This window comes from Oryzias latipes, chromosome 17 (genome assembly GCF_002234675.1).
Source record: "Oryzias latipes chromosome 17, ASM223467v1".
NCBI classification, from domain to species: Eukaryota; Metazoa; Chordata; class Actinopteri; order Beloniformes; family Adrianichthyidae; genus Oryzias; species Oryzias latipes.
Window position 1 is genome coordinate 30,481,659 of NC_019875.2, and position 17,321 is coordinate 30,498,979.

At 46.3% G+C, this 17,321-nt stretch overlaps 1 protein-coding gene across 1 annotated transcript; it reads right to left on the reverse strand.

Annotated features, from left to right (window-relative positions):
- Positions 1–2,729: 2,729 nt before the first annotated feature.
- ap1m1 (adaptor related protein complex 1 mu 1 subunit) lies at positions 2,730–13,429 on the reverse strand. Its single transcript, XM_023965471.1, has 12 exons — positions 13,074–13,429; positions 11,939–12,095; positions 11,794–11,861; positions 11,587–11,717; positions 9,922–10,069; positions 9,688–9,814; positions 9,410–9,552; positions 8,116–8,187; positions 7,846–8,004; positions 7,654–7,779; positions 3,609–3,684; positions 2,730–3,296 (listed from the first exon to the last, which is right to left on the reverse strand). Exons 1-12 carry the CDS (start codon positions 13,113–13,115, stop codon positions 3,274–3,276), a joined length of 1,272 nt encoding a protein of 423 aa, XP_023821239.1. The 5' UTR covers positions 13,116–13,429; the 3' UTR covers positions 2,730–3,273.
- Between the last annotated feature and the right edge of the window lie 3,892 nt (positions 13,430–17,321).

Sequence of the window (17,321 nt, forward strand, 5' to 3'; positions counted from 1 at the left end):
TCAGACTGCAGCAGCATCTCAAGGCCGCAGCAGTCCTGCTCTCAGCTTTATGCTCTTTAAACCAATATTGTTCTAAAGTCTACGCAGGACCACGGAAACTGGCCTCTCCTCTCCTGGAGGCCTGCAGGAGCAGCATGGACCACACACCGAGCTGCTGGAGGTTTTCAACCGTCTCAGGTTTTTGTGGGAGGAAGCGGCGCTCTGGGCATGCCTCCCGCTGAAGTAAAGCACCTTTTCTCATGGCGATGTCTCACACTGACTCACTCAAGAAGCGTATTTCTCAACCCCGGCTGATTGTCTACACTGAAGATAAGAGGACGCTCTGCATTCCTCAGCGAGGAACGACCCGGCCTTGACGTCAGACGGGATCAGAGTCCCGATGTGACAGCAGAGGGTTTCCCTCGGTTGCTAGGAGCGAGGGTTCCTTGTGTGGACAAACAGAGGGCTCCTCATGGCACACCTGTGTTTGACAATGCCACGCTGTCACATCTCCACCTGTTGAGTAACCTGGGTTATTTTCCATTGCAGGAAGATCCTGAAAGGTGTTTGCTATAAAAATACTTCTCAATTGTGCAACGTCGGCATGACAACACACTAATCCTGGAGGGGAAAGGTGAATTGTCTTTTATTATTCACCTTTTGCTGCAGTTCTGCTGCATGATGGAGGGAATAAAAAGGCTAAAATTACATCACTTGACACAGTTTACAAGGAGATGCCGTAAAGTCAAAACAGGACTGCTGCAGACGCCGAGGCCTGAGGAAGCATCTCCCACTACAGAGGAAAGACGCTGCTGAGTTTGTTCTGAACCTGTTATGCACCAACAACAGAAATGTCTCCATCATCTTTATTCATAGACCTGTGGTTATAGAAGTCGTCTGCTTTTCCTCATAAATTAGTCTTCATCTCTCTCAGAAGTGCCATTTCTGCTCCACTGGAGAAAATCAAAGTTTCTTCAGAGTTTTGTTTTAGTAACAATTAAGCAGCTGGAATTGTGATGATTTAGAGGTTATAGTACAGAAAGGAGCTGCAGGTCAAACATCTGATGCCGCAGGTCAGCTCTCCAAACTCCTCAGAGGTCCAGTTTACCTCATGAATGTGCCCTTCTCATCCTGTGCCAGATATTCCTACGTCCTGCCAAGTATTACAGCAGCCGTGTGTCAGTGAGGAAAAGCACACACGGACCAGAGCGAGATGCCTCCAGCCTTACGTCAGCAGCAGCTGGAACCGTGCCAGACCCCAACACGCCCTGCAGGTCTCTAGAACCTTCTCCCACGGCCTTCTGCTCCTCCAGGGGAAGTTCCAGAGCCGGACACAGACGAGGGGAACTTCATCTGTCGTCCAGTTCCCTGCAAGGTGGGGTTTGTGCGCCCAGGCAGTTGTCAGTACAGGAGAACTGGACTGAGTGACTCCTCCCCCCTGATGTTCCAAACAAGCAAATAATCAGTTTGTGTTAAACTTTGTTAGCTTCCTTTTGTCTCTCCTGTTTTAACCCTTTTTTTATTTCCCTTTGATGCAAACATTGACTGTATGTGAGAACTGGACTGACTGACTCCTCCCCCCTGATGTTCCAAACAGGAAGTAGCTCCTAAAAGCCAAACTCCCACAGACGTCTATAGAGAAATGAACAGCAGTTATTCAGTCATTGTATTGGTCAGAAGAACCGTTCTGGATCTGATACCTTTTTATTTTTAATCTTAATTTTTTTAGGACATTTTTTTCTGTAGTTCAAGTTACTGAAGTTAAATGGCGTATACTTATATGCGCTCTACAGTCACACACACATTCACACACTGATGGCGGCTCCGCTGCTGAACACTGGCACCAACCTCCCACCAGAGGCAAGGTGGGGTTCAGTGTCCCGCCCAAGAAAACTTTGACACATGGTTGTGCAAGGCGGGAATTGAACCTGCAATCTTACGATCACGGGTCGACCGCTTTACCGCTGCACCACGGCTGCCCAAGTTATAGACTGATCAGTAGGTGGAGCCTGCTGGCCCCCCATGCCTGACATTCAAAACGTCTGTCAGATTTGGTGTAGCCCGCTTTCAAGGGGTGTGGCCTTCCACAGGCTTCTGATGGTTGCCATAGAAACTCAGAGCAACTCGGAACCATCACTGCTTACTGACGACGTCTGCCTCCATGGCGGCGGACGTATCGTGAAAAAGTGGCGACTTGACTTCATTTGGTTGGAGCTGGAATAAACCATTTTGTGTGGAAACTCGGTTCTGTGATGCAGACGGTGGTCCAGGCAGAACATCAGACCTGAAGTCTGCATCGTAGAGTAAAAAGTTCAGTTAAATGCAGACGTTAATCCGGGTAAACGTCACCCCAAAGTCTATAGATTCCTTTAACCAGACAGAGTCATTGGCTGTAAGGTTCCAGGTTCCACTGAGGTTCACCTTCAGCAATGAGATGAGCAGGACGTCCCTTCATCTGAAGAACACCTTCATTCTGAGGAAACTCGACACAAATCCAGACCGGGATCTGATCGAGATCAATCAGATCATTGGACGTTTGTGTGACACACTCCCCTGCCCCCCCTGACTGGGTCCTTGGGAGGACAAACCTCAGCAGTGACCTGATGAACGGTTCCTGCTCTGTCCCGCCGTCCACCAGGACCCCGTCAGACCCCGCCGACCGCGGCGGGACTCATTTCCCTCTTTGGGTGAGAGAGTGACGACCGAGCACAGCTCCTTCTGGTGACACGACGACCACGCAGACAACGCCAGTGTTTTCACTGATTTAATGATTGGAAAGTTTGGGATTACAATGGGAGAAGGGCAATGCGGGGGCCGGGGGGGTTCCTTTGATCATCCGGGAATCAAACAGAATAAAATGCAGGAAAAACGACGACAAAAATCATACAAAAGAGTTTCTGCTCATTTACAGTTTTGTAAGCAATAACACTGAGCTTTGTACAGGTCCAACGGTGGCAGAACCAGAACACTGAGGAGCTGTGAGCACAGCGAAGGGTAACATGGACCTCCCAAACGACCTGCTGTGAGATTGTGTAACGACTGCTTCCTGTAACCTAAACATCACTCCTGCTCTCCTCCAGACCGGGAGGAGCTGAAGCCTCCTCCTCCTCCTCCTCCTCCTCCTCTTCCTCCTCTTCCTCCTCCTCCTGTTAGCACGAATCCAGAATGAAGAACAAACAGAACTAAACGACAAAAGTTGATACAGTCTTCTGCTGTTAGGGGCCGCCACCAGCCACGACGGCGCATTAGCTGTTAGCTCCGCCCCGTCATGATTTCCACCTGCCGAGGAGCCGCCTACTGCGTCCGGAGCTGGTAATCTGTGGAGGAAATGAACAAACCTAATCAGAGGGACGAAGAAAAGAGCAAAACGAAGAGAAATCAGCCAGCATGAATGGAAGTGACAGGAAATGAGGGGAGGATGTTTGGTCATTAGCGGTGGCATTAGCAGAACACCAACATGTGCAACCTCCTCACCAGAAAGTTCACTTTCTCACATGGGGCAGGACGTTGCCTCACCCTCTGCTGTGCATCCCCATCACCCCCCCCCCCTCCCCCCAGGCCCGGCCTTACCCAACTGTTACCCAACACCTGTACATATGGACTCAACCAGCGGCGAACTCTTGACCTACCGCCATTCTGGGTGATGTAGCGCACCCACGGCAGAGCCTGGTATCCACTCTTCTCAATGATCTTCAGGTAACGCACCTGTCGGGGGAAGGGGGGGGGGACATCTTTGATATAACTGGTGCTTCAAACATAACAGGCTGACATTTTGAGACTGTTTCCTTCCTTTGGTTAACAAAAATGGGTCCTTGTCATTTATTCACTGCTTCCTTTTAGCCAGGACTCCTTTCAAAAAGAGCTTCTTAATCTCAATGGGACATTTCCTGAGTAAATAAAGGTTAAATAAAAACATTTAATAATTCAGGGATTGCTTGAAATGCGGTGAATAAAGTCTAATGAACACAACGCACATCCCTGCCGCGCTTCACCTGCAGTCTGTTGTAATCCACTGATTAGAAGCGAGCTTGTGATTGGACGCCCATCATCTGTATCAAAGAACTGGACTGAGTGACGTCATCCACAGAAAATGGTTCATTCCAACTCCGACCAAATCAAATCACTTCAGACAATTTTTTCGTGAAACGGACGCCGCCATGTTGGAGCCAGACGTTGTCAGAGAGCAGTGATTGGTCTGAGTTGGTCTGAACCATCTTTTCTATGGCAACCACTCTCACCAATCAGGAGTGAGCTTGTAGAAGGCCACACCCCTCCCGCTTGAAAGCGGGCTAAACAAAATCTGTAACGTTTTGAACGTTGGACCTGGAGCCAGCAGGCTCCACCTACTTTTACTGAGGCATCTGATTGGTCTGTTTATAACTTGAATGACTTGAACTACAGAAAAAAAAACAGGATTATCCAGAAGATGTTAAAAGAGGTATCAGATCCAGAAAGGTTCTTCTGACCAATAGAATGACTGACAAAGACGTCTACAGGATTTTAACGTCTTGGAGCCACTTCCTGTTTGGAACGCCAGGGGGGAGGAGTCACTCAGTCCAGTTCTCAGATACAGTTAAAGTTTGCATCACATGTACACAAAAAGGTTAAAACAGTAGAGACAACAGGAAGCCAACAAACCGATTATTTCCTTCCTGAATAATTTGCTACCTTTATACCAACATCATCTTCACTTCTGTGGTTCTGACCGGATTCTGTCAGTTCTAGACCCGTTTTTTAGATGCATCTGTTATTCTCTACATCCGTAGTGTTTTAAACCCACATGATTGAAGAAAATGTTGGTGAGAAGTCGGTTTTCAGAGAGTAAGTCGGTAGGAAAACAACCAAACGGTGGTGGCGTGGTGGGGAGGGTTATGAGTCACTCTGAGAAAAAGGAAGAAACCAAAGAGCCGCTTTCAAGGGACGCGCTTTCACATAACCGCGTTCTTCAAGGTCACGGCGGAAAAACGAAGCGCATCAGCACAATCAGTCACTTTCACAACATTCCAGCTGCTTACCGTCAGCCGCGGCTCAGTGTCGAGAACCGCCTCTAAAAATACCCGTCCTGCTCTACACTTTCAACATGTTCTTCAGGCAGGTGGGGGGCTCCACGAAATGTTACTGAGAACGCCGTTTTGTCTGTGAGAACTCGCACTGATCCCACAGAGAAACATTTTCCCACTAAAGTCAGACTGGCAGCGTGAGAAGCGGCGGGCGGCCTGCGAGGAGGCAGCAGCCTGCACGGGTCAGGGTTCTGCCGAGGCCTGAGCGCCGACCGCCTTGTCATTACCCCCCCATTGCCCGGTGAGGTCAGAGCGCCGTGGTCGCCACAGACGTGACGACAGACAAGCAGACGCGGGATCGCCGATGTCTGCAGGCGCAGCACTTCTCCAACCCTGCAGCAAAAAACACGCAGTCTGCGCGGCTGCGGCTACGCAGTCAGCAAAACGGCATCAAAGGCCGCCAAATATCATTATGGGCTGTAAGATGAGAAGGGAAGCGGAGGATGTTTGTAGTATCTCCATGGCTAAGTACAGACTGCATGTGTGGTCTGGATCCTCAGGCTCCTGGGAGACCCCGTCTGTTACCTGCAGAGGCGGGGTTTGGATCCAGCTGGGGGGGTGGGGGGGCTCGTGCCACATTCTACTTAACTTTACAAGGTGGACTTCCGTGCATCACGCACGCTTCACACATGCGCTGCCCTGCACTTAGTGGTGGAGTTAGGAGGAACTTTCTCATGCTTTGATATTTACATGTGTCTAATTAAGCTTCACAGGCTCTTCTCGTGCGTAGAGCGCGGCGCTGCTGGTCGCTGTAGTCCGACACCCAGCCGCTGGGGCCCGTAAAAAGGGAGGGGGGGTTTGATGGGAACGGCGGTCTGGATCTGAGATGCAGAAATGTGTCCAGAAAAAGAAGGGGACTAAATTATCCAACTGTTAATTGACTTTGGAACACGGCAGGAGTGTCGTCCATCTGAGTGAACTCCGGGTTGAGGCGTTTCTGGGCTGCATTATGTCCTTCAACTTCATAAGGTTTTATTGCCTCACTGGGAAAATGTGACCTATTTTAATGAGTCTGGCAAAAAACAGCATTAAAAGTTCAGCTTTAAGCTTTACGAAGGCGTGGGGGGGGGGGCGTCAGGACAACGCCACACTTCCTTTATGATGAAGCATCACTTTATCCAGAGAAAACTTTATGATGTTTTTATGATTACAGAAATGAAATGTTCTGCTTTCAAGGCTGAAATGTCCTTTCAGAACCCAGACTGGACTCTTCTGTCCCAGATGAAAACTGGACTGACTAGTCCGTTTATTCCCATCCCCACTAAAAGACAGATTGTGAGGATTTATGAACAGTTTGTGTTCTTCCAGACCTGCGCATGATAGACTTTGACCCTGAGTAGCATGTATACAGATCAGATAGGATTGTGCATGCACGGGGTCAGAGGTCAAGGCCTCATGGAACGCCAAACATGGCGGCCGCTGAGCCAAAACGTAGCCGTTCTGATACAAATTCACAGGCTAAATGACGGGACCCCCTGTGGGTCAGTTAAGGGCTTATGGGAGCAGATGTGATCCGGTACTCTGATCCCGACCTCAGAGAACAGAACCGGAGGTTTGGATGTGACGGATCTAGGACTGAACTGCAGAATTCATGCTGATGAGTCGGGATTTAACTCAGTGATGTTTGTCTTTTTCAGCATTAGGCCTACATAGGATCTGTTACTTTATTAGATTACAGATTTATAGTACTAGTAGAACACGGCTACAATACGCCACATGGACTATCTTTGATTTATATATTAAATACAAACAATATTCTTCTAGTTTTTACCAGCTATAGGAAACTTCTCTGCATTGATGGAAACAATTGCCGGATCCTCTCAGATGTAGAAGACGGTCGGGTTAGTGAGGCTGACGGCCCCCCACCATGATGACGGACGTATGGCTCTGATACGGAGTAGAGTACTGTCGTATACAGCCTCAGAATTCACCCAGACTGATACAAACATGTACAAATGTTTGCAGTCCTTCCTCATTGGTTGTACAAGTCGGCGGCCGTTGTGGCGTCTAAAAACAGCCGTCTGTGTGAACAGCTCTCTTCTGTCCGGCAGGAAAGAGCGTCAGATGTTTCTGAGACCCAATGATCTTCAGCCTCGTGGAGATGTGGGAAAACCGGAATGTGTGTTACGCTGCCAAAAACACAATCACTACACCACTGTAATTATGCACACTTATGTATGTGTGTGTGTGTGTGTGTGTGTGTATGTGTGTGTGAGTGAGTGAGTGAGTGAGTGAGTGAGTGAGTGAGTGAGTGAGTGAGTGAGTGAGTGAGTGAGTGAGTGAGTGAGTGAGTGAGTGAGTGAGTGAGTGAGTGAGTGAGTGAGTGAGTCTGGGGGGGAACTTTTCTGTCTCTGGAGAACAAACTGATATCAGAAGTGAGAGAGCAGGAGGGGCGTACGAACAGGTGAGACTTTATAGCAGCATGGGGGGGGGTTAGCCCCTCTCTAGGTGATCAGCCCCCACTACTGTCCCCACTGGTTAAAAACAGCCCCTCTTTAAAAAGAGGACAGATGTGGACCACAAAGCTTTATCTGGATTGGGGGGGGTCTCCCGGTTGATGTTCAGACTCTGCAGCACAGGTAATGAGTGTGGGCGGGGCTCCAGCAGGACCTACCTGGATCCCTGAGGTGGTGAAGTACGGGATCTCAAACTTGACACTGATGGGCGGCTTCCCCTCCTTGTCTTCTGCCTCCACGCTCGGCAGACCGAAGTGCGCTCGCATCAAGTACTCCTTCCCCCCCTGAGACACAAACGGCGGTCAGATCACAGCTGAAGCTCAGCTTCCTCATCCTCACTTTGTGCTCACAGGGAAGGACTTGATGGACCAGACGATCTCGCTGTTCTCTGGGACCCACTTCACGCTGCCCACCGTGGTCTTGAACTTGGGGGAGTCGGCGTCCGTCGGCACTGGAATGTGGATCTCCACGTTGTTGGCTGTGGAGCGCCTCTTGAACTGACTCTTCGCCTACGGAACGAGAAAAACGAGTTTAGCTGAATCCTGGGCTTTAAGGAGGTCTTTGTTGTCATGGAGACTCTGCCTGACAGCAGGTGACGGACAGGCGTCAGAGCCACCTGCCTTGATCATGTACTCGATCCGGCTGTGCGAGTGCTTCTCGATGACGGACTCGATCCAGATCAGAGGCTTCACCTGCAACACAAAACACACCGAGTCAGCGCTCAGGCCAGCCGCTCCACCTCAGGTCCGCTCAAATGCTGTGAGTCGCTGACGCCACGTAGTGGGGAAATGAAAACCCCTCCAACAGTTCATCAAAACGAAACATTTAACAAAGATGATTCTGTTCAACTGAACACAAAGAAAATGAGTCCAGCATAAGATCCAACACAGACAATGAGGACGCCACACGTCATGAAGGAGTTACGCCCACAAAGGTCATCATCCGGGACAGGCAGCGTTTATGGAATGGTCCAAAAATCTCAAGATTCTGATTTGGTGTCACAACAGAAATGAGATCTATACGGAAATGTCGATCGTGTACAGATCTGGGTCGGTTCCTACAGAGAAAACGTTTCCATTACAGTGTGAGATGCTGTCATTAGCAGGAACGGGATGATGGAGAAACCTCTGCATGTAAGCCTTTCTACCAATAGAAAGCTTTGGTACTATGTAATCGTGGATTGTGGCGCCCTCTAGTGGAACCTTGGCTCTATGATGTAGCTGATGTTCTTCAAACGGGTTCTGTGGAATAGCAGAACCCAGACGGACCCCCACTCCCCCATCCTTAAACGCAGCACTCGGACGTTTGCTCAAATGTTCGCCTGTAGATTCTTTTCCATCATTTGATTGATCTTAGCTCAAACCGCTTCATGTCTTCTCTGATCTACAAAAGTTGGTTTGGTAAAAATAAATAAAAAATGTCAATAAAATATGAATCCCCACCATTTTAAACTGCAGCTGTTATTAGAAAACTCAAATGATGATAGAAAAACAAAAATAACAAAATCATGCCATATTCCCCTCTAGCAGGATTTTTCTATGTCCATTTGTTTTTTACAACATTCTTCAGATGTTCTATGAGGAACGACTGAACACTGAAAGAATCAGCAAAGGGCAGAAACACTGACTGCTGTGAACACGGTAGTCATGGTAACACACCCACTTTTCATGTGGGATTTCCAAAATGTAGATAGGAATGTCGTTCTGGGATGATGGACATGAGGGTTTGGACAGAGACGGACCGTCACCGATAAATGTTCAGGTTAGGATTTTCATTCAGAGAGAAACATCTTAAAGTAGGTGTGAACTTTAAGCTCTTTGTCTAACTGCAGAATTTTCCCATGATCCTCTCTGTCATGCAGGAGCACAGACGACCACAGTCTGAACCAGAACCGGAGGAAAGCAGACGACTCACGTGCGTGTTGAGGCGGTACGACATGAGCTCGAACTCGCCGTCGGGGGGAATGAAGGAGATGGTGCGGTCGTTCTCAAAGCGGGACAAACGGACGCACTGGTGAAACTTCACGTCCTCCAGCTCCACTGATTTACTCTTTCCTCCTGTTGGAGACAAAAGTCAGCATCTAAACGTCCCGCTGATCTCCCAGAATCTGCCCTCAAACGAGGGGAATCGGAACCAAAGACGAGCCGACATGACCACACACGTCAACCCCTCGGATCCCAGGGGGAACTCACGTCCGGTGTTCTCAAACAGAACCTTGTCGTTGAGCCCCAGCCGTAACTCGGGCATCCCAGACAGGAAAACGCGCATCTTTATGGAGCCGACGATCTCACTGCGCAGGACGTTCCCGTTGGCACTGACCTGGAAGACAAGCAGACAGCCATGAAAGGAGCTCGGCTGACGGCGTCCGACACACGGCGGGAGGTTAGAGCGAGCCGCCGCTGGTCATTGGAACCAGAAGCTCCTACCAGGAGGTTGACTGACTCAATGACGTCCAGGAAGACCTCATTCTTCCTGTACTTGATGCCTTCTGACCTCCAGGAGACGGCGTTGGTGACGGTGGCGGGGGGCCGCGGGGCACCGGTGTCCAGCTTGTGCCCCTCCTGGGTGATGTACCTGCGAGACGACACGGGAGAAGCTGAGAGGAAGCAGCGTTTTAGTGAAAACCCTCTGAAACACCAAAACCACCAAACCCTGACGATCACGTGTAACAGCAGCTCATTCCAGGGAATTCTGGGAAATAAGTTTGCTGGAATGCACTTTGCTTTCTGAACTAGAAAACCGTTGTGTCTGAATTCCTTCCCTACTCACTATCTAGAGCGTTCTCCATGTTCTAGTTCTGTCTGAATCCACAGTTCCAAAATCCAGAGCTCTAGAAATTTCCCAGAAGTCTCTGTGAAAAACCAGTGTGCATCCATGCTCACTACATCAGTGAATACAGACCACAATGCATTGTGTCGGAACAATTTTTGCCAAAAAAATGTATCTAAATGTATTTTTTAACAAACCATCAACGTTTTTATCTTTAGCAGACAGTGGATCATAAATAATCGTCCCAAAAAGCTCATATCACTGTTACGCCGACGACACACAGTTATATGTAAAAATGGATTCCACTCCCACCCTAACTTCCTCTGCCCTCCAGGCATGTCTGGAGGAGATAGAGGCGTGGATGGATGAAAACTCTCTCCAATTCAACAGCAACAAGACTGAAGCCATATTAATCTGTACCCCTCACCAGATCAAAACATCCTCCACCCAAAGCATTCTGGTTTCTTCATCTGTGATAGATCTAACATTTGATCATCATGTACGTCACCTCTCCAAAGTCTCTTTTTTCCATCTGAAAAACATTTCAAAGCTCCGCCCCTCACTCACCCAGTCTGATGCAGAAAAACTGATCCATGCTTTTATCTCCTCCAGACTAGATTACTGCAATGCTCTCCTTGTTGGGATTCCTGGCAGGAGCCTGGAAAAGCTCCAGCACATCCAAAACTGCACTGCTAAGGTCCTGACAAGGATTTGACCACATCACTCCTGTCCTTCAGTCACTTCACTGGTTACCCATCCGTTCCAGAATTCAATACAAACTCTGTCTCCTCACCTACCAATGCGTCCATGGAACTGCCCCTGCCTACCTCAGTGAGCTCCTTTCCCCGCACGCCACTTCACGACTCCTCCTCTCAAATTTCACACATTACCTTCATCAGCCAAGGACCAGGCTAACCGCTATGGGAGACAGAGCCTTTCAGGCTGCTGCCCCTCCATTCTGGAACAATCTTCCACAATCCCTCAGAGCCCCACAAAGCCTTGGCACATTTAAAAAAGGCCTAAAAACTTTCCTTTTTAATAATGCTTTTTAGTACTTTTATTGTTGTTGTTTTTTTGTCTTACTTTGTTCTTATCTTAAACCATTGTAATTCCTGCCTTCATTGAAGCGCTTTGAGAATTTTACCTAAAATATAAAGCGCGTTCTAAATAAAATTTATAATTATTATATCAATCAGATTTTAACTTCCTGAAATTGATGACGTCATATCCGCCATAAAAAAACTTTTTTAAATAGTTAGCGTGGTGTCCTATAGCTTTATAGCTGCTATAGCTCTGGTGTCCTCAGAGGAGGAGGTACTCACTCCTGCAGGATCTTGCTGTCAGTGGTCTGAGGGTAACCGAAGTCCATCAGCTCGTCCATCAGCTCGTAGATGATAACAAAGTTATCTCTGATGCTCTCCTCCTCCAACTCTTTGAAATACTCAGAGAAGACCTGAACACATCAATGACAGATGTCAATCATGTATCTGCAGTGACAACTCCGAGGTTTGCCTTGAACTTTTCTTCACCTGGACAATTTTGTACAGGAAAGAGAAAACCAGAGAGACGCTGGCGTTCTTCTTGGACGTGGCGACCACTGTTGAGGCTCAGTTAAGGTTTTCTGCTGGGGATGGAGAGGAGAACCGACCATGCTGGCAGTGAGAAAGAGGATACGGTAGAGGTTGTTGTGTTTGATCCACATGAAGCGCACTCCTCCGTGAGCGAGGATCGGCGACAGAGTGCCCTCCTCCTCTTTGTCCATCAGAAGGGTCATGAAGTGCTCGATCTCCGACATGTCCACATCACCGCGGTAATTCCGACACACCAGGACCTGAAGGAGAAGACGTACGGACGCAGCTGTCAGCGCTAAGGACGGATGTACAGCAGGTGTGGAGAACGGTGATGCAAACACTCAAGACTAAAGGTAACAGACGGGAACCACAACTAGTGATGGGCCGATATCATTTTTACCCATAACCAATATTTGCCGATACTTGCGTGTCTATAGTAACAAAAAGTTTAGATTTCCTTTTTGTTTCTTTGTTAGAAATGCACAACTATTCTTTAACTGGACAATCACATCGGACTTAAGCAGCTTTCTAACAGACTTTTCTTTTAGGACGCATCACATTCAGATGGTGGAACAACCCTCAGCCTTAGGGCACAGAAATGACCATCTGGAAAAAAAATCTTCATTTAAAAGTGAGAAAGCATAAAGATTTTACGCCTATACTAGCATCAATCAATCAATCAATCAATCAGGCTGTAACAGAGAACAGGATTTCACACTGAGCGGAAGAGTTTGAATTCACTATCAGGTTAGACGGTAAACAGCTAAAAGACTGAAAACAGCTGTTCAGTGATTGAGCATGCGCAGACCACGGAGCCGTTTGATCCATAAATGTCTCGCGGTCTCTCAGCTGTAAACCGATTTTATTGGTGGTAAATGAGCGGTAACACACGCGTTACTAAAGCGTTACTTGTGTAGCGCGTTACTCCCTCGTGCAGAAGCATTAGGGAGGCAGACCGTCGCGGTGAGACGTGGAACCGCTGCGGGTCACCTGATGATGATGATGATGGTTGTTTAGTCAGATTAAAATTCATATCCTTGTCGGACATTAAATCATTAATGGCAGTACGTGGCTGTCACGTGACTCCACGACAATTGGGAAAATATCGACTTAAAGTCAAATTAAACCACAAAAACATCATTTCAACGCTTCGTTTCAGACTGAGCGACATAATCCGTCAACGGAAACCGTACAGCTAGCCCGGTTAGCTTAGCACAGACAGAGGCGCTTAATCTCACTTTTCCTTTCAGGTCCAGGACGTAGACGGCGCTCGCAGACATCTTTAACGGTAACACCGAGCTTCGCACAGCTCGCTATAACAATTTACGGATTATATTTAACAATCATGCGATCAGGAAAACATCAAACCACAGACTTTTTTCATTCATAATACTGAAAGGGCTCGACCCTTCCGTTTCACATGCAAAGAGCGCCACCTGTGGACGGGGAGGAATAACGACAGGAGAAAGTTATTAATCCATTTAAATCCACCAACAAAACGTTTAAATTCTGTTAACACGAAACGACTCAACGTAAATTGGTTTTGTCATGTCCACTAAAAATTGTTGTCTTTATGTATTCCTGAAATCAGGTTATGCTAGTTACCACGGTAAGTTTGAGGCTAAGGAAGCGGATAACTTCAGCTTTCGGTTCCAAAAATGGAGGTATGTTTCAGGGTAAGATAAGATAAGATATTCCTTTATTAGTCCCACCATGGGGAAATTTCCTTGTTGCGGCAGTAGTACAGGTACAATATACACACATACATTAAAAAAAAAGGCAAGTTGCCATAGCAACTGATGCTCTGAACATAACCTGGTCAGGAGCAGGTTTAGTTGAAGGTTAGTTTGTTTTCAGAGAGGTGAAGCAGCATGGCGTGTCCATTTGAAGATGATTTAGTGGATGAAGAAGCTCAGATAATACTTTTTCATCCATGAGAGGGTGATAAGACCACATTTGGATGTTGGAAAGATAAACCTTTTACTTTGATCTAACTTCATTATTTGCTTCAGTTAAGATAAATCATTTTTTTAGTTAAGTCAGCTTAAAAATAACACATAGTTTTCAGATAGTTATTTTACTTTCATTCAAATTAATTCAATTAAGTAGGTATAACTTTGGTGCTGCTGTTAGGTTGGCACCGCAAGGGATTGTGGGATACCATTCCCTTTGCCTGTCTGGACGGATTTGGGTTTAAGTGTGGGTTTGTGACCAAATGTGTTTAGTTGTTCAGCTGTTTTACTGTGTTCTGTCTAGTTATTTGTCCTACTGTGCTTAAGTCTCTGCACCATGAGTGAGAGGGAGGGAGAGGATCGTTAGTTTATTTAGCATCACAATTGCCTCACAGTGTAATGTTATAGTCGGAGACATGGTACATGACTTATTACTGCAAATCCATATTGTTTCAATCATATTGTTGTTACAAAAATGAGAATATCTGCAGGCTCAAATTTAGACATGAGAGTTCAAGAAGTACAATAAATTAAGATGGAAAAACATTTAATTGAATTGGAGTAAAATGACATTTTGTTAGATAAATATGTAAATTTGAGTTGTATTAAAATATTGAGTTGGATAGACGTAAGAAATTACGTTGAATAAATTCAACTCAATTACTTGTTACCAGCTGGAGTAATTAATTTAAGTTGGATAATTTATATAAACATGCATCACAATGAAAATAGAAATGAGATCAGAAACTCGTGCGTTTACTTTGTCTGTTCTTTTTCTCCAAGCAGAAACTCTTTCTTTTGCCGATGATGCAGCCGTGTTATTTTTTTGATGGACGTATAATCTTCATTAGCCGACATTAAAATCTCAGACTCCGTCTCACTGAAGTATAGCGCTCTCTTTTTTTCTCCACGCGTTTCCATGGTGACTCCAGAAATCGTTGATCCATTGAGAATGTCTTTATGTACCTGCTGTGCACGTGCATTAACCCAGGGTTACCAAGTCTAGCGTAATTACGCTAACTCATATCCGGTCTTTTGGAACCGACATACCCAAAGTAAGCAAGTTCAGGCAGATTTTGAGCCAGAGTTCAGGCTTAAAGTCAGGCTAGTTTAAACATGCTTCCTGAAATGGCCCCCAGCCTCGTTCAAGGACATGGAAAGTATATATATATATCAGAATCAGAATCAGAGATACTTTATTGATCCCACATGTGGGAAATGTGTTTGTCACCATAGCAACTGACAGCAGAGGGGAAAAAAGACTTAGAATTAAGTAAAAAAAAAACAACAAGAAAATGTAGCATAAATACAGACATCAAGGTATAATTTAAAAAAAGCTATTTACAGAACAGTGCAAGTAGAAAGATGTGCAAAAGAAATGTGCAAAATAGAAAACAACTAAATAAATAGGTAATAAAAGATGTGCAAAGGTTATCTTTTGCATTGTGTGTTGTTGTACAGGGTTATTGCATTGGGTATGAATGACTTTTGGTACCGGGCAGTTTTGGAGCGGAGCTGTCTGAGCCTCCTGGAGAAGGAGCTCCGCTGTTTGTTCATAAGAGGGTGGAGAGGATGCTCTGGGTTGTCCATGATTGAAAGGAGTCTGTTCAGGGACCTCCTCTCCATCACTGCTTCAAATGTGTTGAAGCCTGTTTGCAGCCAATGACAGAACCCACCTTCCTGATCAGCTTGTTCAGTCTGTTGGTGTCACTGACTGCAATGCTGCTTCCCCAGCAGACCACGGAGGAGAACAGGGTGCTGGCTACCACAGACTGGTAGAAGATCCCCAGCATCTTGCTGCACACATTAAAGGACCTCAGCTTCCTAAGGAAGTAGAGTCCGCTGCAGGCCCTCTTGTACACAGCGGTGCTGTGGCTCCTCCAGCTCAGTCTGCTGTCAATAGTCACACCCAGATATTTATACTCCTCGACCGCTTCTACATCCTTGCCCAGGATGCAGAGGGGTTGTAAGACAGTCCTTTTCCTCCGGAAGTCGATCACCATCTCCCTGGTCTTGTCCACATTGAGCAGCAGGTGATTCTCTCCAGCCCACTCCACAAATCCGTCCACCAGCCTCCTGTACTACTGTGTATATATATATATATATATATATATGTATGTATGTACACAAAAAATTAATGCAGAAACAAATAAATGCCTTACTATGACAAAAAACATGTGAAATAACAATACAAATTTAAATGTATCTTGACGTGTAATTATTAGATATGTGAAAGTCATAATCTTTTAATAATTTTAGATGTGCCTAACATCAAAATGTCTTTTCGCCATGTTACTGCAATAGCGCCCCCTGCTGGATTAACGTACATTCATTAATTCTGTCAGTGCGAACCACACTTGTTGTGTAATAAATAAAACTACCACCAGATGGCACTGTTACATCGGTGAAAATATGTGTTAACGTCTACGTTAGGAAAAATTGTGTAATTTAATAAATTAGGAAAAGGCACAAAAAACAACAACTTTATTTTATTTTAAGTGATCTTATCAAAAAAACATTCATATTATTTTAAATGATCTTATCAGAAAAACCTTCAGAAGATGTTTTTCCCCCCGCAGAAGCTGTTAAAACTGTTTGCCTCAGGGAGAGGATCTGAAAATGCTTCACACGCATCGCACATGTCTGACGCATGATCAGCACATGCAGGTATTTCTGCAGTGAACAGGTTGGCCCTGTGTCGTTCATGCGTGTGAAGCGAATCCTCAGGGTGGTGCAAACGTTGAAGACGGATCTGAGCTAGTCTGCATTCTTAAAGCTTGCACTCATATTAAGTCTGCGCAGTTCTTCCCTTCACATAGCTTAGTGATTTATCCTCAGCAAGACTGAACTCCCAAGGCGATCCTGTGGCGTTTGAGGCAGTTTTTACCATACAAGGAGAAGAGGAGTCCGGCTTGGTTTCCTGTGGGAGGGTTCTGATTTCACTCTCTTTTTCTGATTCACACTGTTTCTATTTCTCTGCCCTCCAGCTTCCATGTCCCAAACACTTCACCCGAGCCGGTTTCACAAACCAAATCACTGTTTTGACTCGTCTGTAACCTCAACTGTAATCCTCACAGCCATTCTTTTGACAGACGCAGGAATGCATCCTTATCTTTGAACAGCATTTAGTTCATTTTGGTTAACAGCAGGATTTCAGAGCCTTCAAAGAGCCGCCGCCCTGTGAACGTCTGCCAAAAACAGGTTCCTTTTTTTGTGACAGGGATTCCCATAAACATCCACAGTTTCAGCTGGTCTGGATGAAAAACAAAGTTACCGACGTTCCTGAAGATCATAAAAAGCAACAACAAAGACAAACTCTCAAACGCTCCTGTTCTCAGCCTTTGTGTCTCATTTTTTAAACGTTACCCGTCCTGTACGGACGCAAAACGGAGTGAGGATGGTTCCAAGAACCGCAGGGACTGTGGGACACATTCAAACAGGGAAATCCATCTTCAGACGGGACCTGATGGCGTCAGGGCGGCTTGACCTGGGATCTGTGTTTTTAGCTTGGGCAGCTGGTAAGGATGAACTGAA